This window comes from Grampus griseus (assembly GCF_964374135.1).
Source record: "Grampus griseus genome assembly, chromosome: 14".
Taxonomy (NCBI): domain Eukaryota; kingdom Metazoa; phylum Chordata; class Mammalia; order Artiodactyla; family Delphinidae; genus Grampus; species Grampus griseus.
Window position 1 is genome coordinate 31,002,780 of NC_139008.1, and position 22,412 is coordinate 31,025,191.

The window sequence follows — 22,412 nt, forward strand, 5'->3', positions numbered from 1 at the left end:
GTGTGTGCACGTGTTTGCATGTGAGTGTGTGTGTGGTCATTGATAGGTGTGAGGGGCCATCGATAGTAAGTTTGGCAACTTACAGTCTGGTTTGCCAGTAAATATGGATTTAGAAGCTCAGCATTGCCCAGTTTGGCAAGGGGGAGCCATAGTCCTGTGGCAAGCCAACTTTCAAGGAGGGTGTGTTTGGTAGTAAGTTCAAGGTGGGCTGGATGATACATAATGGCAATTTCAGTAACAACTAAATGTATTGGGAGCTCGTTGCTTGCCAGCTGCTTTCACATCATCACCACCTGTAATACTTGTAGCCTCTTACGCAGAAGGTACAGTTGTCATCTTTAACAGAGGAGGAATCCAAGACACAGAGAGGCTAAGCAACTTGCCCAAAGTGGCCCAGCTTGGAGATAGCAGAGCTGGAATCCTAATGTAGTTTATCACTGCTCTTCCTTCCCGGTGTAACTGAGAGGAAAGACTAGACAGGAAGCACACACTATCAATACGAAAACTGAGCTGACCTGGCCTTCGGGGAGGATCTTCATCTCCTTGGCAGATGTTGCTCATGAGGGTGACCCATGTCACACTCTGGAGCCTAAGAGTGTGGTTGCTGGATCCTCCAGTAAGAGGTTCAGGTGATGTTCTCCTGCCCAGGTCTACAGACAGTTCTTAGATGAGGTTCAAAGAGGTCCAGGGACTACCTCTCTGAGCCACCTAGCCCTTCAGAGTTGTCACTGGTCATCTTTGGGTTGTTAAATCATTCAGTTAAGGAGTTGGGATTGCCCCATCCCTTTGCCCCCTTTCCTGTGCTTGAGAATTCTGGCTGCATCTCTAGGTATTATGTGATTGTATCATTCTAGTAATGTCCTTCGGTCTAGGAACTGCTCTCAGGGTATTTATTTGCTTCATTTCTGCTATTCCGGCTGCCCAGTGTAAGCAGAGTACAGTTGTGGATTGCAATTTTGTTCCTGATAATGCCTTACAAGGTGAAGTGGAGTTTCACGAGGGGAGGCATGGAAAAGAAGGTTCCTTGAAGGAAACCACAGTGTCTGAACCCAAACGCTGAGGAGTGCTTTTAGAAGTGAAAGACCTTGTTTCTCTTTGGGTGACCCATGGGGCAAGCAGTGGCCGCATGGTACAGCAAAAGCAGCCCTGGGTTTGCAGTTCAATCCTGGATACACCATTTATGAGTTGACCCTGGGCAGTCTTTTTAACTCATCTTCCCTATGAATAAAATGAGAGTCTGGTGGCAGGTAGTCCTGGTCCCCTGTGCTGAGAACAGGCCAAGGCAAGGAGCACACAGGGCCAGAGTGACAGGCAAATGGTATTCCCAGGTTAGAGGAAGTTAAGAGCATTTTGTGATCACAGAGAAGCAGAGGAGTGCTAATAAGATAATTAGCACCTTTCCTCTGATTAGCAGCCAGGGAATTATTGAAAGAAATTAAATAGAAACTGTGAAAAGATTCCTGGGCAACTGAGAGGTAAGAGAAAGGTAGTAGCCTGTTATATGTATAAAGGGATAAAAATATGTTTTATAAGCAGGGAAGGGGTCTTTCCCACCCTCACCCTGATGTCTTCCATTGAGACCATCACAGTTGCTTCCTACCACAGGGCCTTTGCACATGAAGCTCCCTCTTCACGAGAGGCACTCTTCCTTCTCCTCTTTGCTTAGGTCACTCCTACTCCAGCATCCCTTCCTCAGGGAAATCTCTGACCATCTAGATTGTTCAGTTTCCTTCATTGTGGGTTCTTAAAGCACCATAAACTTTTCCTTCAAAACCTGAATGTCAGTAGTAGCAATTCTACATTCATGTAACAGTTTGATTTATGCTTGTCTCCTGTCTGGACCATAAGCTCTGTAGGTGCAGGTCCCATGGCTGTTTTTATTCACCATTGGATCCCCAGCCTTCGGCACAGTGCCTGATACAGAGATGAATTAATAGTAGGATGAATGAACAAATGAATTAAAGAAAGACACAGTTAAGTGATACTTGGCATCTGGTCCTTTGTAAAGTTCTAGGAAGTTGGTAAAGCTGGCACTATTTGTTATTCCCATGAAGAAACTGAGGCTCTGAGGACCAGTGAACTGAAGTGACTTTCCCAAGACACACACCCCAGAAACCAGGATTTATATAGAGCCCTTGAGAATCCAGAATTTTATTCATCTTTGCTTTAAATGTGGGCATTATGTTGCATATTGGTAAAAGTAGTTTAAAAAATTTAGAAATTAAAATGAGCAAAAATCAACAACAAAAACAAAAATGAAAGACAACAAAGCCCATAGGACAATGGATTCTGTTCCAACTCCTCATTCCAGCATCAGGTGATGTTGGAAAAGCCCTAGTTCTGCATCCTGATCACCACTTGGAGCAAGAAAACCTTCAGAAGAACTTTCCCAGGATGACACAGACGTTAAGGAAATACGTGGAAGTGATGGTAGGAACAGACTCAGTGCCTGTATGAGAGTTGTCAGTGTGATACACAAGCTGCCCAGCATTTCTGCGCAAAGGTCGTGCAGGCTACTAAGCTTCCTGGCTTGCTGAAGTTGGAGGTGGAGATAGAATCTGAATCAGCAATGTCTTCCTCGGTGCTTGTGACTCAAGGACCTAATTCACGTGGACACACCTGGGCAAGACTCCTGACCTCATTCAAAAGAAGCCAGTAGGGCTTCCCTGGTGGCACAGTGGTTGGAGTCCGCCTGCCAATGCAGGGGACACGGGTTCGTGCCCCGGTCCAGGAAGATCCCACGTGCCGCGGAGCGGCTGGGCCCGTGAGCCATGGCCGCTGAGCCTGCGCGTCCAGAGCCTGTGCTCCGCAATGGGAGAGGCCACAACAGTGAGAGGCCTGCGTACCGCAAAAAAAAAAGAAGCCAGTAAACCAAAACAAAACCAAAAATTGAATCAGGCTTCTCTGTGTGCTAGGGATACAGTGATTAGTAAAACAAAGCAGAAAAAAAAAAAAACAAAATAAAATATCACACATAGTTCCTGCCTTTATGGAGCGAATGTTGCAGTGGGGGACACACACACTCAAAAAAGCCTATGAATACATATTGCAACCATATTAGTGCTATGAAAATGCAAGAAAGAGCACAGAAGAGAGGAAATTTACCTAACCAAGGTGATCAGGGAAAGCATCCCTTGAAAAAATGATGATCTGGCAGTGAAATGAAGGATGAGGGAGAGATTGAGAAGGAGGGAGCATCCCAAGGGAGATGGACCAGCACAAGCAAAGGCCCTGTGGTGAGCATAACGGGGCTGAGAAGTCACTGAAGAGGGAGGGGAGGAAGCAAGCCCACGTGTGGCCTGATTCGAGCCTGCAGAGGCAACAGGGCCCAGACTCTTCTGGAATCTACAGGCCACACTGTGGTCTGTGTCGTTTGTCCTAGGAGCCATTTGACACTGAGTGGTCAGTGCCAGAGTGGAGATAAACTCCCGGTATTGAGAGGGTGAAACCATCTTCTGACTCAGGCAATTGGCTGTAAGGATTTATTGAGTGCTCACAGGGATGACACCAAACTCATCCCCAATCCCAACCAGACAGACTGCAGAGTGAGTGCATTGTGATCCCGGGTAAGGGAAACCGCATTGTCACAGTCACTATTTGCATAATAACCATGGAGCAAATCTACTACCACTTGCTACAAAGTTACCACTCATTGCCAAGATGAGCAAACAGGACACTGGCCTGGAAGAAGGAGGGCTTGGACTATTAGCGACTCCTGGGGCTCGTCTCACAGTCTATCCTGCTTCATGGATGCATCTCACCTGAGTGTGGAGAGAATTTGCGTGTTGGGCAGATAGATTCATTTAGAGGCAGAAGGCTCATTCAAATCCCAACTTTTTTGTACCTGCAGTGCCTCTGTTTTTCTAATTTGTCCCCTGAAAGTCTTGCTTGGCAAGGGATTTTTAAAAATGAAGAGAGTTGGCATTTTTATGCCAGGACTGGCCGATCACTGTTGTCATATGAACTTTAGAAAAAGAAGCACCTTTGTGGGTTGTTAATGAGCTGAGTATTCAGTAGGCCCTCGGAACTCTTGTTCTCTCTGTCCCGTTCAAAGGAGAGGGTGTTGGAATAACCCCCCAGAAGAAGGCAGCAGAAAGGCATGCGGAGTGTGTGAGTTGCAAAGAGCAGCCTTCTCGACTCCGGAGAGTGTCCGCGTGGCTGTCTGTCTCAATCTGCTGACTGTGCTCAACCTTCACTTCCTTTATGTTCTTGGGGGGAGGACATAGCTTTATGCGTTCTCTGCAAAGAAGGGACACCCAGAGTGAAGAACTGAGGGACCCCATTCTTCAATATTGGAGGTCTATCACAAGCATGCATTTCGGAATTATACACAAAGGAAAACATTCAGTTCATCATTCTTTAGCATGCAGGAAGTTATTTTGGGACTTCCTGTGTTGTCCTGTGTTTCTTTGTCCCACACGGGAGGAAAGGTGTGGAGGACCTGGTGGATGGGAAAAGAGAAGAAGGCAGGGGGAAGGGCCCCCTGACCCCACGTTGAATTCCAGCATCAAAGGGATTCTCCTCTTGGCCTCAAAATACCTTTGTGCTGAAAAGAAGCATCGTTTGCTTAGAAAGTGCTGTGCTTCTTCCACTGTGTCCTTCACTCCTGTGGATGGCTCTGAGGTCTGGCTTCTACTCCCTCCATTCGCTCTGGAGCCCCCAGTGACCCTCTCCGGGCCCTGTGCAGCCATCCTGTTCAGTCTGTGTCCTCCTGGACACTTCAGAGGCCTCCCATCCCTCCCGCCATCATCAAGCTCTCTACCCTCTTGGCTTCTAAGACTTCAAACTCCCCTGCTTTCTCCTTGTACCTCACCTGCATGCCCACTCGGTCTCCTTTCCATGTGTCTCTCTTTCTGCTAGCTCAGGCTTTCTGATGTTTTCCTTAAGTCTTCAAGGCTCTTCTCTTTCTGCATATGTTAGGAGATGTCAACACAGCTGTCAATCCCCTGCAGGTGGACGATTCCTGAATCTCACACCCCAGCCCTAACCTCTTTCCTGATCTGCCTGCGTATCCGGCTGCCTGCTAGGCTTTCCGACATGGAAGTCTCACACTCATCCAGTCCCTAGCTGCATTCCGTGTATATTTCCCCCTTCTCCTCCCAGTACCTGCTTGTCCACCTTGCTCACTTGTTCATTCAACAAACGTTTACTGAGCCACTACTCTATGTCAGGCATGGTGCTAGGTGGCAGGGGTACAACTGAGAGGAAGAAAGCAAGGTCCCGCACCAGTTCCCCACCTGGCCATCCTCCTCAAGTCCTCCCTCTTCTCCACACCCCTGACCCCACCAGTCCCATCAGTTTGTTGCCAAAGCCAATAGGATCTGTCTCCTAAGCATCTCCCGAATCTTCCTCCTCCTTTTAATCTCCACTGCCGCTATCCAAGTTCACATCTTTCCCTCCTTTTCTGGGATTGCTTCTGTGGCTTCTTGACCTGCTCTTCCTGCCTCTATTCTCTCCTCCCTCCAAGGCGTTCTTCATGCTGTAGCCAGGGTGGTCCTTTCAGAAGACAAAAATCTGATCATGTCACATTTCTGCTTAAGATTCTTCAATAGATTCTTCTCATCAACCACAAAAAACCTTAGCTCCTCATCTCTTTTTTTCACTCCATTTCTGTGTCGCTCCATCCTCCCTTCCTCCCTCCCTCCCTCCCTCAATCTGCTGACCATTACTTCCTTTATGTTCTTAGGAGCAGGCCACAATTAAATTTTATGTGTTCTCTGTAAAGAAAAAGGGATGTCCAGGGTGAAGAACTGAGGATCCCCATTCTTCAGCATTGGAGGTCTATCACGGGCATGGCTCTCTCTCCCTCTGGGTGAGTCTAGGAGGTCAGTGAGCCTCCCCCACCCCAAGCCTCAATTTTCTCATATATAAAATGGGAAGAAAGAACTGTCTTCTGATTTCTCATCGTTTCCACGAAGGTTGCAGAAAGTATGAAATACATGGGGGTGAAGGGCTGGACGGTCAGTGGGCCAAGTGTGTCAGGGCTCCCCTTGCCTTTGGGACCCTGAAACAGGAGTCTCTTTTGTGTTCAGTGATGTTGGAGAGGACAGACCTCCCTGAGCTTGAAGAGCTGACTTGGGGTCCCGTGGAACCTGCACTGGTTGTAGCTGGGAGGCGCCAGGGCTGAGCAGGAACACAAATGGACCATCATCAATTGTGTTTTTCTTCTTTCAAATAGTAATTTGGAACCCTTTTCGGAAGCTGACATTCAATTTTCCCTTTTATGTCACTTCTCCAGAGAACACTCAACCCATCAATTTTTCTGTTAAAATATCTCCCTTCTCAGCCCTTGTTTCCGTTCCTAATTCCTTTTGTGCTTGGAGTTCAACTGTGATGATGAACTCTGGTCGCATTAATTCATACTCTTTTTTTGAGCTTCAAATAGGTCTTCACTTAGCCCTTGTCAGGAGGGAACAAACAAATGTTACCTTTTTGTCGTGTGCCTGTACATAACGGTGCACAGGAGAATTTAGCATTGCCCCGTTAAAGAGGCCTCTGGTATTCTGTGTTTGGTCTGCTGGTCTCCAAGGGTATGAGAGATGAATAAGCCCGATGCTCTTAAGATGCCTGGGTCTACATACGGTCCAGGAAACTCTGTATTCTGTTAGCTTCACAGGGAAGTGATTAGTAAGCAGGATATTATACCCAAGTAAAATGGGGTAGATAGGGTTGCTAAATAACTTGGCGTTAGTTCAGGGCTCATACATCTGCTGTGGAAACATTACTTCCAGAGGAAGAAGACTGCAGTGACCAGCACTGTGCTGAGAAGGGGTGATCTTTAGGCAATATCTGAATGTATGCACAGGAAAGAAGGCAAACATTGATGAAGAGGAGGGTGCACATTGCCGGCGGTGGAGAGCAAGGGCTTTGGAATCCAACAGAATTGAAATTAACTCACTTCGACATTAATACCGCCAACTCCATGGGCTTGTGCTAATGATTAAATCAGTTGATGTGGAGAAAGGGAATAGCATGGAATAAATTAACCAGTAGATAGCGGCCACTGTGGGGCAGGTGCTGTGCCGACAGGTCTGCGTACAGGACCTCATCTAATCCGCCAGGGAGGTGGCAATTGCTTTTCCCGTCTCACAGTAGAGGAGATGGAGACTTAATGATGCAGAGTCTGTTTCTCAAGGCCACAGAGCTGGTCTGCTGCAGAATAGAGGTTTGAACGCGGGTGTGTCTCATGCCCCAAACCTTGTGTGCTGTCCACTGCAGCAGGTCACCTCCTGCAATTCTACTGGGTCTGTACTCTTACAAAACAATTATACCATCCTGCTTGAGTGTGTTAAAGAACCGGAAGAACCAAGCCTGCTTGCTAGCCCTGTCTAGAGAAGGCTGTTGTCACAGCCACTGAAGTGTATGTTCCATGAAGTCAGGGGTGACTGATGACCACAGGGCTGCTGGGGGATTTCGGATACCCGGGAAGGGCAGGAACACGTAGAGGGCCGCCTGCACCCTACTAGACTCCCAGGAGGCCCTTGCTTCCAGCTGGGCCAGTGCCTCAAGCGACCGTGAGGTCCGAGGGCTCCCTAGGGGACCCCCTCACACCAGCTGCAAGATTGAAGGGACCTAGGAGAAGCATCCAGCCTCAGCTGCAGGCCCTGCTTGCTTGCTTTATTTATTTGTCTTGGTATTTTTAAAAATGATGGTAAAAATACACATAACAAGATTTACCACTGTAATTCTGTTAAAGTGTGCAATTCCGTGGCACAGCTGCCTGCAGTGTCATACAACCACTGTCTATTTCCAGAGCTGTTCATCACCCCAGACGGAAACCCCATGCACATTAGCAGTCCCTCCCCATTCTTCTCTGTCCCCAGCTCCTGGCAGCCCCTCACCTGCTTTCTGTCTCTCTGGATTTGCCTGCTGTGGACGTGCCATGTAAATGGAGTCAGACAGTAGGTTGTCTTTGGTATCTGACTTCTTTTGCTGAAGGTCTGTGATGGTGGAGAGGGCAGAAAAGGGGGCTTGGGAGTGAGGTGGGGATTGGGAAGGGAAACAGTGCGTTCCTGGGTTTGGATAGAGAGGGTTATCATTTTGTCTGAATCTGTTTGGTTCCTGAGTTCTGGAGAGCAAGTAGCAGGAGTTCAGACAACATGAATACCAGCCCAGTTCCCCACCGCCAATTTGTGTTCTGCTTCAGATCATGAGAGTTCGGGTAGCAAAGGATCCCTGTACTTCAGACACTCAGATTTGCCTCCCAGTTCCCTCATCTCACCCCCCATTCCAGCAGGACCCACTTAAACCCTGCCTCCCAACTCCATGGCCACGCCCATGAGTCAGCCACTCTTTCTCACTGAATATTCCTTCCTTCCTTCCTTCCCTCTCTCTTACCCACAACCCCCCTTCCTTCCTCCCTTCCTTCCGTCCTTCCTTCCCTCCTTCCCACCCCCTGCTGACTTACACCTGCAGCCAACGTGTTGTGTTCTTTTTTTTTTGCGATACGCGGGCCTTTCACTGCTATGGCCCCCCCAGCCGCGGAGCACAGGCTCCGGACGTGCAGGCTCAACGGCCACGGCTCACGGGCCCAGCTGCTCCGCGGCATGTGGGATCCTCCCGGACCAGGGCACGAACCCGTGTCCCCATCATCGGCAGGCGGACTCCCAACCATTGCGCCACCAGGGAAGCCCACGTGTTGTGTTCTGAGCCCCACTGTGTACAGGAGCTGGCCTGGTGCTGTTCCTAAAGAGAGGAATTGGCATTAATCGAGTTGCGTGGAGACAGATATTTAAGTAGACACTCTGAATGCCTGGTGACGAGATCAACAATTGAGGCCTGGACAGTGTGCTCTGGGGGTGAAGGAGGAGGAGGGGAGGGCGGAGGCAGCAAGGGCTCGCTCTCCACCCACGGGTGGCACACCTGTCCCCACCCTGCAGTTCACAGAGCTCTTTTGAGTCACCACGTCACGGATGGCCGGGCACCCCTCCAGGAAACCAGAGTCCCACTAGGTCCATTTTATAGGTGGAAACACGGAGGCTCAGAGGGACTCAGCCACTCACTCTAGTGTGAGAGCAGCAGGGCCAGCGTGCAGGAGGGGGCGGCTGCATCCCAGGGGAGTTGGTTCCCACCAGTAGGTGGGCGTGGGCAGCGCCTGAATGACAGCGATCTCTCTGTGCTCGCCTGGGACTCGCCTGGGAGCGGGGCGGCTCTCCCGGCGCCTCCCCTCTTCCTCCTTCCTGCACAGAAGCTGTGGCTCACAGCCTCTCCCTGAAAGTGCTTTGTCGGATAAGATGATGGGACGGACAGGCTGTGACATGTGGCTGTCTCAGCCGGCAAGGCCGATGGAAACACACAGGGGTGAGGATGTCAGACAACAGACACCGTCTTGCATCCCTCCCCACTTTCCCTGGAAGACAGAGGCCGCCTGGCATCATGGCTGCAGCCTGCTGTGAGGTCAGACCTGTAGGTCTGAACCTCTGCTCTGCCAGACCCTGGGGGACCTTGGACATGTGACCGACCGCTGCAGCATTGCTACTCAAAGCTTAGTCCATGGACCAGCAGCATCAGTGTCACCTGGAGCTTGTTAGCAATGCTCCAGTCTGTAACCACTGAGTCCAAGTCTGCAGCGGAACAAGAGCCCGCAGTGGTTCCTACGCTCGTTAAAGTAAAGAAGCATCTCTCTATACCCTCAACTTCCTCAACTGTAAAATGGGAATAGAAATATTAATACCTTTCCTGAAAGGTTAGTGTGAGGATTAAATGCACTAAAAGCTCTCTGCTTGGCCGAGGAGTCATCCTGATGTGCCCAGGACCTAAGGGCCTCCAGGGATGTGGGACTTTCAGTTTTAACACTGGGATGAGTTGTCACCTGCTCTCAGCTCATGCCTGGCACACAGTAAGAGCTCCTTTGAAGGGGTGGTGTCATTATTAGGACGTTTAGGAAACGGGGGAAAGAGCCACAGGGGAATGTTTGTATTCTCATTAATGCTATGCTCGTGGGTTGTAGTGTCTTGGGGCTTGGGTTTCATTGTCGTCATTGTGGTTGATTTTTTCCTGATGACAACAGCCACAGTAATCCCAGCTCTCATTAATCAAGCTCTTGGTATGTGCTGAGAGCTATACACGCATTATCTCAATCACAACAACCTCTTTAAAGTAGGGACTAAAATTCCCTCCATTTTGAAAATGAGAAAATGGAGGCTCGAAGATAGGACATGTTTTGCCCAAGATCCTGACATTAGCAAGAAGAGCCAAGACTTGAACACTTGGTCTATTTGGCATCAATGTCTGTGCGTTTAATAACATGCACATCCAGATCCCCAAAGGAAGAAGCAATTTCCTCTCGAAGCTCAGCTTTCAGAGTTGTTTGTAGGCATTTCTTAGGGAACAGTGGGGCATTCTGAAGAGGACGTTTCTACTATAATGTTTACCTCCAGGGTCTGCCCCTACCAAGTGTTATGGGAAAACCTGAGATTCTCCTTTTTCCAAAAATAAAGCTGCCTCGTTCAGTCCCCTCTGTGTGTGACAGCCAGAGACGGGAAGTTAATGAAAGGGACCTGTTTGCTTTTTCTCCTCGCTGGAACGGCTTAATGACAAGCGATTATTATTGGTGGCAACTTGTCATGTCTTTCATCTGGGTCATGGCAGCGTGGCTGTCAGACTCTCTGAGAGGAAACCAATCTCAGCAGCATACGAAAGAAAAATGAAACAAAACAAAACACCCCCAAAATAAAGGAATGATGAATAGCTCATGCAAGGAAGGGAGAGATATGTGGAGAGAGGCGGCTGCCCTGGGGGAAAAACAGGATCAGAAAAGAGAAGGATGGTGAAGGGAAACGCTCCACTCTGTAGCTTGGATTCTTCTGATTTAAGTTCAGAAGATGAGTGAAGAATGAATCACGTTATTCTCCATTTTTTTCCCTAGCTAAAGTGACGTCAGAAATCTTTGGTTGCCAGTGACAGAAAAGCTAATTCAAATTGGCTTAAGTAAAATCAGGTAGTTAATTGGCAATTAATTGGGACATACAGTGACAACAAGGGTATTGCCTTCAGGTATGGCTTGAACAAGGTGCTTAACAACGATGTCAGGACTTCGTAACTCTCCATCTTTCACCTTTGCCTTTGGCTCTGATGACTTCCTTCTCAGGATGGTGTATGGTGGCAGGATGGCTGCCAGAAACTCTGGCTGAACATCCTTCTAGGTTCAAATCTAACAATAAAAGAAACTGTCTTTTCCTAGTCACTTTTTGCACAAATCCTAAGAATCACTCTGATTGTACCAGTTAGGACATGTTCCTACCCCTGAACTAATTGATGGCACTACGAGAATTGGATGGGCCAATTGGTTTGACTGAGAAAGGGGAAAGGATGCCTCCCCGTGGAAATTCACTATGACCAGTAAAGGAAGGACAGATGCTCAGTGGCCAGAATGACACATTACCCATGATGTGGCTCAGGGAGGCTGCTTGTGCTTCTTTAAGAAAAGGAATCTGGAAAAAAATAGCTTCAGGTGCACAGAGAAAGTTCAGTAGCCCAGTTACAGTTGGGACCTCCAAAAAACGATGCTCTCATGTACTTGGGTTTATCAGCTCCTTGGATACCTGACTCAATGATCTGATCAGGTAGAATTTCCCCCTGGCTTTCTCTGTGAGGATGGCTGGACCTAGCCTCAGACAATCCATAATCGCTAATGACCCTGTTTAGAAGCCCTGAGTCAGATGCTCACCTGCAGTTTGACAGAACCCCAGGTGACGCCAGCTTGGGCCTTTGCTGTGTGCTTGCGTAGAAATAAGGGCCTGAATCTCAGCAGGTGTCTCTTCTTGGCCTGCCCTGCTAATGATCTAGGAAGCAGGACTGGGTCCAAGAGCAGCAATCGCCAAGTGGTTCTGATGAGTGTAGAGGATGTTGGGCTGTCCTAAGCTAGTTGCAGCTGGAATCAAGGACTACATCTCTCCGCGCATGTGTGTATTCTCTCCTCCAGCATTACGATGTATGTTAGAGGGAGGGCTTGACTCTGGATGATGAACTGGGACAAGCTCTGGAAGGCCCAGGCAGACGTGGGAGTCCTAGCCACACTATTCAAGGTGAGGGTACCAGTTGACTAAACAATATAGCAAGCATTTATGTGCCTTACTGCATCTTCAAGGGAGGCTCCCCACTTGGCACAGATCAGAATTCCAAAGGGAAGAACAGGGCTAGCTCACATGAAATTCCAACGTCCCCAGAGTCCCAGATCCTCTCCCAGCTGCCCTGCTGGGAGATACTAATGGTGCATTTAGCAGAGGAATTGTTTGGAATAATATTACTCAGCCATAAGAAAACGAAATTGAGTTATTTGTAGTGAGGTGGATGGACCTAGAGTCTGTCATACAGAGTGAAGTAAGTCAGAAAGAGAAAAACAAATACCGTATGCTAACACATATATGTGGAATCTAAAAAAAAAAAAAGGTCATGAAGAACCTAGGGGTAAGACAGGAATAAAGACACAGACCTACTAGAGAATGGACTTGAGGATATGGGGAGAGGGAAGGGTAAGCTGGGATGAAGTGAGAGAGTAGCATGGACATATATACACTACCAAACGTAAAACAGAGAGCTAGTGGGAAGCAGCCGCATAGCACAGGGAGATCAGCTCGGTGCTTTGTGTCCACCCAGAGGGGTGGGATAGGGAGGGTGGGAGGGAGGGAGATGCAAGAGGGAAGAGATATGGGGATATATGTATATGTATAGCTGATTCACTTCGTTATAAAGCAGAAACTAACGCACCATTGTAAAGCAGTTATACTCCAAAAAGATGTTAAAAAAAATTGATCTAGGAATTAAATCCAGACCCCTTGCCATGATCTTCAGAGCTCTCACTGTGTGCTATGGCCTCTGCTTCCTGTCCTAACTCATCTCACCACCCTCTCCTTTGCTGATTAAACTGCAGCTGTTCTGATCTTCCTCCTGTTCCCTTTCCTCCCTTTGTACATGAGGTTGCTTCTGCTTGGATGGCTCTCCTTACCCCCACCTCACCCCTCAGCTTTGTCTGGCTGACAGCTCCTCCTTCACATTCTGTTGATCAGCTCTGACGTATCAGACCAGATGATCGGAAGGGGTGCTCCTCTCCACTCCACCCCTGAACTGCTGCATCATCTGATTTCCTTGAAATCATCCTACTGATTTCCTTCTTCCTTGTCTGTCTCCTCCCGTAAGAATGTAAACTTTGTAAAAGTGGGAATCTTCACTTTGGTCGCCTCCTTCCCTAGATTCCCTTCCCTAGAACAATGCCTGGCACATAGTAGGAGTTTGTTATAGTGACCAAATGAGTGAAAGGCAATTAATAGATGAATGTCTCTTCCTAGAGCAGAAGTTCTGGCAAGTCAAATACTTAAATACTTAAAGTACCAGTCTCACTTTCTGCCCACTGGCAGCCTTGAAGACTCCAAATGCTACTCCCAGTTTCATTCCCAGAGCTGTGGCTTAGTGCCATGCAAGGTGTTGAGGAGGACTCAGAAGGGCGTGGGGTCCTGCCCTCAAGAATTCTAGTCTGAAGGGCAGGCGAGATGCATGCTTCTTAGCAACTAGGCAACCACACACAGTCAGGGCTGAGGGCTGGGCTGTAAAGATCGAGGTGCTGGAAACTCAGAAGGTTAGGAATATGTAGGAAGTGGGGTAGTAAGGAACCCGTAGTGGATGTGAGACTTGGGGCTTGACATTCAAGGCTGCCATCTCCACCACTAACACCAACTCAACTTGACTGAGCCCCTCCTATGTGCCAAGTGCTTTATGTACATTACCTCTCAAAATACGCACAGCAACCCTTTAAGGTGGTGACCGTTATTATCATTCCCGTTTTTCAGATGGGGAAATAGAGGCTTAGGTTAAAATACCCACTTCCAGTAAGAAGCAGATCCCAGGCAAGCTGTCAGCAAAGCCATGTTCCTCCTGCACATGCCCCATCCCTTGTGGGTTCACTTTGCAGAAAACACTTCACACACGATGGCATCATGACACAGCAAAGAGAGCACCAAATTAGGAGGTGAGAGACCCACCATGTCTGTTACTGCTGTCCCGCTGATTTATGTGAAATTTGGAACAAGTCATCCAAGATTCTGGAGCCTCAGTTTCCTCACCTTGAAAATAGGGGAGTTGGACTTGGCAGCACCAAGTCTTGCTGTTCATCAGCACTTTCAGGGGCAAATACATAACCTCAGTCTCCTCAACGGAGATTCTGATTCAGTGGAGATGGCTTGGAGCCTGGAAATCTAAAGGTACAAAAAATTCCCCAGGTGAACTGATACATAGCTACAGGGTTGGATACTGAAAGCTTGCATTAGTGTTTTCAATCCTGGCACATTAGACTTAACCCAGGGAATTAGAAATATCCTGGATTCCATCTCAGACCAACTGGATTGGCATCTTTAGGGGTAGGCCTGGTAGGGGTGGGAGAGCATCAGCTTTAAAGTTTAAAGACTTTTGGGCTCTTAAAATGTGGTTAGTGGGCTTCCCTGGTGGCGCAGTGGTTGAGAGTCCGCCTGCCGATGCAGGGGACACGGGTTCGGGCCCCGGTCCGGGAAGATCCCACGTGCCACGGAGCAGCTGGGCCCGTGAGCCATGGCCGCTGAGCCTGCGCGTCCGGAGCCTGTGCTCCGCAATGGGAGAGGCCACAACAGTGAGAGGCCTGCGTACTGGGAAAAAAAAAAAAAAAAAATGTGGTTAGTGTCACTGAGAAGCCAAATATTTAATTGTATTTCATATTTTAAATTTCAGTGTAAATAGTCATATGTGACCAGTAGGTGCTGTATTGGAAACCCAGGATAGAATGAGGTTGAAGGCTTGGTAGCTCTATGTGGTTCATTCCTTGCTCCACCCCAATCATAGTACTCTTCTTTGTAATTGTCTTGCCTAATACCCATCCTTCCCACTCTAGTCTAAGAGACTATTGCACGGACTCTGAGTTAAGCCTGTGTTCAACTCAGGTGTTCTCCTGGTCTCTGAATCAAAGCACTTCAGCTACCTTGGACAGCTCCCCTACCTGGGAACCCAATAGTCACCAGAAACCTAAGATTAAACTTCTCATTTGAAGAGAGAGGAGGATAGAGCGGAGAAAGATGTTGTTAGGTTATTTCAGACAAATGCCAGTGGATTTGCTCCTGAGAGAAGCAAAATGGGAAGTAGAACACAAATCATAAAATGGTCCAATGAGTGGAGGTTGCTTGGAGTGGAATTTTGTGTTTGTGGGTGATGGAACTGATGTGCTTTTGGGGAATGGCACCTGGGTATGACTTCCTCACTCTGTTCCAGTCTCCTGATTGACAGTTGATGTGAGATCATTGCTGCCGGTTGCCCATTTCTGAGGGATTTTCTTTTCTAGTTGGGTGCCTCAAGAAAGATTAAGTGGTGATATTCATCACACACACACACACACACACACACACACACACACACACACACACACACACACACACACACACACACACACACACACACACACACACACACACACACACACACACACACACACACACACACACACACACACACACACACACACACACACACACACCTTCCTGATCTGCATACCTGGAATCAGTATTTCCCAGTAGCTAAGTAACCAGATTTTGGATTTGGATCACCTAGTCTGGGATCCTCCCTCTGCCATGTACTATGTGGGTTAGGCAAGTTACATTCTCTGAGCCTGTGTTTTTAATCTGTAATACAGGGGTCATAATAATACTTCCTACTGTATGCCACATTGTACTACATATAGAATAGACCAAATTAATATTAATTTTGATAGTGACCATGATGATGGTGATGATGATGAGGAGGAGGAGGATGGGTGGATTTGATGGCTGTGATGATCATGGATGATGACGATGATGATGATGATGATGGAGGGGGTGGAGGATGGCTGATGAGGGGATAAAGATCCTCTAGTGAAACAGATCCAGCTTATATGTATGTGAGAATGCTATTCATCTGAATCCTCAGGCTCATCAAGTTTGACACTTTTACTTTTCCTCTCATCCATGGAAAATGAAATCAAATATGTTTAAAAGCTCAGTTAGTACACAATAAGAGTAGCAGAAGGTACATCGGGGCTTAGCAAGGCAAAAAGCAAATTCCCAAGGAGTCCTGCAAGACCTTTGTTGGGTCCCTTGTGAGATTATCCTCTTTTTGGTGCTCACCCTGACAGGCAGAGGAAAATAAGCTAAAATAAGGGTGCAGGGTTGATAGCAGCAGCCAGTTCTGTCTTGCTTCCTAGGGATGAGTTTCCTGCTCATTTATTTTCTCACCAAATATTTCCTGGGCCCCTACTGTGTGTCAGACATGGTGCTAGGCTTTGAAGATGCTAACTTGAATAACGCTCATCCTGCTGTTGAGAGGAGACAGAGAAAAACAAATAAATCAGCTTTGGAGTTCATGTACTCAGGTCACAGAAATTCAGTTTCAGTTGGACTGGCATGGGGCACGAGCATTGGTGTTGTTTTTATAACTCTCCAAGTGATTCTGTTGTGCAGCCAGGAGTGAAAGCCACTGGTGTGTGCAAAGGAACATTGGATGACATCTTGCAGTAACTGAGCTGTTGTCGCATGGGGCCATGTGGATTTTAAGGAAATCATTTAGCTTCTCTTCCTGTGTCTTTATGAGAAATGCCGTCCATAAGGGTTATAACCACCGGCAACACCTCATCTCTTAGGTAGTTGGAATTAAAGGGATAATGAGTGTGGGTGTCCTTTATAGCCTTATAAATGGGTAAGTGAAATTAAAGTTGGTTTTAGACTCTATTAAACATCAGACCTTGATACCCATGGAGTCAGGTCTCACCCTGGGGACTCAGCAAGATCTGGAAAATTCTAGAACCTTACTTATCCCAGGACTGGAACACAGAGTTGAAAGCAGACACCCAGAATCCCACACCTGCCTTCCTCCCTGACTCTGTGTTTAAAACAGTTTGTTCTGCTTCTGCAGAGCAGTGAGCTTGGAGAGGGCACTGCTTTTGCTTCAGAACCAAAGTGGGTGTCTGAAATCTGTTCCTCTCCCCCGGCTGCACACTGCCAAGGAAGCTGGTGCCAGAGGTGGTCAGACTGATCTGACCACGAAAGGGCAGGCTGTCATGGCAGGAGGAGGTAAGTGCAGGAGGGTCAGCCTCTGCTATCCAGCTAGGAACCGGGAAGAACGTGCAGGACCTTGAAACAAAGGGCCATTTGGCATGTCAGATGCCAGGTCCTGAGAGTGTGGCCAAACTCCCCCATCACCTCCTGCCAGTCCCTAAAGCCACCTTAGAAAATCCCAAAGCTAAACGTGAGCCTCTTCAGTGCCTCGCTGTGCAATTATGTTTTGCAAATAACTACTTGCTTTCATCCCTCCGAGGGGTATACAGTATACACCACAGTGGTTTTGGAAGCTTAAGTTTCAGATGCCAATGGAAATGAAAGTGGCGTAGGGTAACTGCATGAGGTCCATAAAGGACATTGGCGATGTTTTCTCTCCAAAGCGTGACTCATCACTTCCTTCTCATGCAGCTCCCTTGGGCTCAGAATGAATGGGCTGGTTTGAGGAGGGAGGAGGGAATGTGAAATTAGCATGTCAGTAGATCTGGAGATACCATTTTTTACAAAGGATAAGGATCCGATCCCCTTAGGTTTGTGGCAGTGTCCATGTGGTCTAGAGGACAGAGAATGAGGAGAGGGGTCCCCAAACTGTTGGAGTCAGACATGGATAAATGAGCCTTTTACTCCTTCTAGTTCATCCTGTCGTCACAGCAACCCTATGGGATGGTGCTCACGATTCCCATTCCATAAGCAAAGAAACTCATGTCCAGAAGGTTTAGGTAATTACCCATGGTCACATGGCTAGTTAATGCAGAACCAGGACGTGAGCTCAGGTCTTATAGACCCCAGAGCCCATGTTATTCCAACTATGAAGTTTGACTGGTGTGCATGGAGGGGTGAACTAGAGAGTCTGAACTGAATGTGGTAGGCCTAGGGGAGCCACTGGTGACTGTAGAGGAGAGGAGTGGTGTGATTAAAGCTGTGCTTTAGGGATTTCAATCGGGCAGCCGTGAACAAGGCAAGTTGTTGAGATGCTCAAGTCAGGAGTGAACTACGTCTTTTAGAGGGACAGGTATCATAACCCCCTGATGTGAGACACCAGAACTCCTGACCCAGGGGGAAAATATTGAATAATAGTGGGTGAAAATAATAGTGACGTACACTTGTAGAGCACATGATATTTGATGGGTACTGCACTGGGTGATTTTATACAGAGAAATCATTTAATTCTTACAACTTAATGAGGAAGTGCTATCATTGGCAATAGGGTAGTGAGGGGTGAAAAGTTTGGAATCTTTCAGGCAGGCAAACCTGATTCGCTACCTGTGTGATTCTGAAAAAATCATTCTACCTCAGAGTCTACTTATTCATTTGTAAAATGGGGATAATACTAGTACCAGTTTGGCAAGATTGTTGGGGGTGGGATTAAATGAGCTACAACCTAGAAAGTGTTGAGCCACATGACTCTTACAAAGTACTCCTGGCATGTTAGCTGGTATAATTATTACCATTGCTATACCCATTGTACAGATGTGGAAACTGAGGCCTGGAAAGATGAAGTGATTCTTCCCAAGGCTACACAATTTGGATCGGTACCTGGGCAGTCTGATCCCGGAAGTTACACTGCTATCCATTCTGGGGGAAGAGATTAATGGGGATCAGAGGAGGGTAACAGGAGAGATTCAGCTTGGGCAGGACAGTAGGGATGGCACAGGGCAAGGGGTTTGTACATACTCTTTCACAGGGGGCTTGTGCCAAGCCAGCTCTTGGCTACTGAATGGCTATCCCTATAATTACCTTTCTCCTTTCTGAAGTTTAATGTGTAGCCATGCCCTCCTTTCTCTACGTAGAGAGCCAGATAAGGCTGCATTTGCTTACAGTTCTGCTCTGTGCTCATGGGTACACGTACATGGATATAATAATGTCCAACTCATAGTACATAGAGCAGAGGTGTTGGAGCATCCCAAACACCACCAACTCCCACATCTAGCATGTTTGACCTCCACCTCTTCACCAATACCAGTTATCCCAAAGAAGTGGGATAACTGGTAGTAGGTTGTCTCAGAGGTCCTTTTTATTGGGTTCCAACTGTGCCCTTAGCATACGTCCACCTGAGAACTTTCTCCGTTCCTCATGTGCTCAGGGCAAGATGCTGATTCCATTGCCTTTTGCAGTCATAATGTAAGTCTAGTGACGGGCTTCCTCAGAGGCATCTTTGCTCCATGGGAATGATTACATTTCTTTTGTAAGTAAGGTTGGAACTTTTCAGTCCCATCCCAAGAGACACCTGACAGTGCTTTAGGTTGATGACTATAATTGTCTTGAGACTTCACTTCTGTGCCGCCTTCTGCTCGTGGATTCTTTATATTGTTGCCTTTCGGGGTATTTAATGAGGCTCTATGGGCAGCTGTTGAGGCTCACAGGACTTATATATTCTCCTTCTTATCAATAAAGGACACACTAAATATATCTGGGCCTTGGATGGTGACGTGGTTCCTCAGGATAGGGGGATGATAATGTTGAACGTTTTTATTTTTTGGACATGACATTCGAGAGCCATATAAAAAAAATACAGCCTTGGATACTGAATCTCCCCTTTCACTTTGTGTTTACACCAAGGACATTTCTCTTGAGCTTCACTCACACATTCATTCACTCATGCACTCCCTCACCCTCCTTCTCCAGACGGGTCGTGTGCCAAGACTCCTGCCAGATTTTGGGGACAGAGAGATGAGGCCAGCAAAATCTCTGCCCTTAAGCAGTTCGCCACCTTGTTGAGGCGTGATAGAAAGTGATTAATCAATCCAAGAATATTGGATTTCTCCAAAAGCTACTGTGGGGGAAAAGATAATTATCCCAAGTCTTTAAATGTTACCCCATTTAATTGATTTAATGATAGGTAAAATTCATAGAACTGTAACGTTGGAAGCGGCCCAGAAGGCATTTATTCCTGTTTCTTCTCTCTGCCTTCAGGCCGTGCTGCACTCAGATTACCCCCCAACCTCCATGCACTTTAGAAAAGGGGGTTGTTTCTAAGAACGATAGCTTTTAGCCCTTTCAGATAAAACTTCCTAGTCAGTGAGCATCCACAGGGAAGACTATGCAGACTTGTTGAAAGACTTGACATGCACAGCTACTAAGTGTTGTTCTGAAAGCCATGAATGGAATCACCCCCTCTTCATGCACACACGCACACACACACGAAATGGAATCCTCGTATTTGTACACTTGAGGGTGTATTAAATGCACATGGTACATACAGAATGCAACATGCAAGCATGGCTGCAATATGATAAGGACCCTTGGAGAATTCTTTCAGTTCCCAGAAAAAAATATATCTCTGCATTTGTCAAATCCTGTTTTGCTGTAATACAGAGCCATACTTTCTGTTTAGTTGGCATTTTTGCACCATGCCAGTGGGTCCACAACATGGTTTGAGCGCCTACTCTATGCAGATCTTCAGTGATCCCAGGAAGGCTGTGGTGGTATGTTGGGAAAGGGGCTGGAAGTGGAACCGGAACCTGAGTTTGGACGCTGACTTAGCCATGGACCATTCTGAGCCTCATTTTCCCCAACCAACAATACCAACTTCATAGGATCATCACGGGATTTGACGAGTTAAGGAGTGTGAAGGTAGTTTGGAAATGGTGCCACTGTGGGCACCACCCACTTTTTTTTCTAAATGGAAGTTTGTTCTCATGATCAGATCATGACTTGGTGAGATGTTAGGACTATTAGAGACCCTTTAACCCAACACAAGTAACCGTGTCACTTCCCAGTGTAAGAGCATTCGGCATCTTGCCCTTATGCTCAGAATAAGGTCTAACATAGCCTCTGAGGCTGTACGTGATGGGGTTTTTGCCAAGCTCTTCAACATCATCTCACCCCCCCCTACATCACAGACCATCATGCATTTATCTCCAGTTCCTGGAATAGTCAAGATGTATTCTCAGGGCTTCTCTGACTATACTGTCCACTGGCTTCCCCTCTTCTGTACCTGGATATTCCTTCAACACCCCCTTATGCCTCTCTCAGCCCCCAGTCCATAGACGTTGCTCTTCTTCACTTTCCTTCCAGGTCTATGAAGGCAGAGGCCATGTCTGTCTGTCTTATAAATCATCATTTCTGCAAGCTCTAACATGTTGTTGCCATGTAATTAGGCGTTCAACAAATATTTATTGACTGAACAGAGAGATGTCCACCTAGCATTTATCATACTCTATATTACACAGGAATCTAGAGTTCAAGTGCATCTAGAGTTCAAGACTTTAGAAACACTCCTAAAATTGGCTTAAGTGAACATGGAACTTGTGGCTTACATAACCAACAGGTCCAGAGTAAATGGCTCCAGGCACGACTGACTCCAGATGCCCCAAGTATGTCATCAGGAACCTCCTTCTATTTCCTGTTGTTGTTTTATTTCTGTCGGCTTCATTTTCCAGTCATGAGCTTGGGGGCCAGATAGAGTTCATTCTGTTGGACCCATCTGAACCCAGAGGGGTGGTGGTGAGATGAACTAGAGGAAAAATGAAGCTGGCAAAATAACAGATGTCCTTCACTCTTCCGGGCTGTGGGCTTCAAGCTCAGGGACCTCTCTCATCCCTGTGTTTCCAGTATCCGTTCCAGAGTCTGGCATACGGTAGGTGCTCCGGAATGTTTGTGAATGAACAGATGTGGGATTTATTTTCCCTCACTTCTAGGAAGGAGCTTCTTTAAGCCAACAAAGGCTTAAAGGTTGTGCATAAACAACAAAGGTTGTGCATAAACTGCCTTCGGCCTCACCCTCTGTTTTGCTTTCTTTTTACCTGTTGGCAGGATCCAACGTCTACCTTCTTCCAGTTTGGCGCGTCCATCCAGCAGCAAGTCACCGTCATGCTGAAGATCATGCAGGATTATGACTGGCATGTGTTCTCCCTGGTGACCACCATCTTCCCTGGCTACAGGGACTTCATCAGCTTCATCAAGACCACGGTGGACAACAGCTTTGTGGGCTGGGACATGCAGAACGTGATCACACTGGACACGTCCTTCGAGGATGCAAAGACACAAGTCCAGTTGAAGAAGATCCACTCCTCCGTCATCTTGCTCTACTGTTCCAAAGACGAGGCCGTCCTCATCCTGAGTGAGGCCCGCTCCCTCGGCCTCACTGGGTACGATTTCTTCTGGATCGTCCCCAGCTTGGTCTCGGGGAATACGGAGCTCATCCCCAAAGAGTTTCCATCGGGACTTATTTCTGTCTCCTACGATGACTGGGACTACAGCCTGGAGGAAAGGGTGAGGGACGGCCTGGGCATCCTGACCACTGCTGCATCTTCCATGTTGGACAAGTTCTCCTACATCCCCGAGGCCAAGGCCAGCTGCTACGGGCAGATGGAGAAGCCAGAGGTCCCACTGCACACGCTGCACCAGTAAGAGGGGCTCTTTGCTTGT

General features: G+C 47.5%; 1 protein-coding gene across 1 annotated transcript in view; it reads left to right on the top strand.

Moving 5' to 3' along the window:
• Positions 1–22,412, top strand: part of GRIN2A (glutamate ionotropic receptor NMDA type subunit 2A) — a gene marked incomplete at both ends in the record, with an annotated part of 362,339 nt that overhangs the window by 187,294 nt on the left and 152,633 nt on the right. Inside the window, one exon of the mRNA XM_082671041.1 lies at positions 21,798–22,390. Coding sequence (XP_082527167.1) covers positions 21,798–22,390 — 593 coding nt within the window. The remainder of the gene's footprint in view (positions 1–21,797; positions 22,391–22,412) is intronic.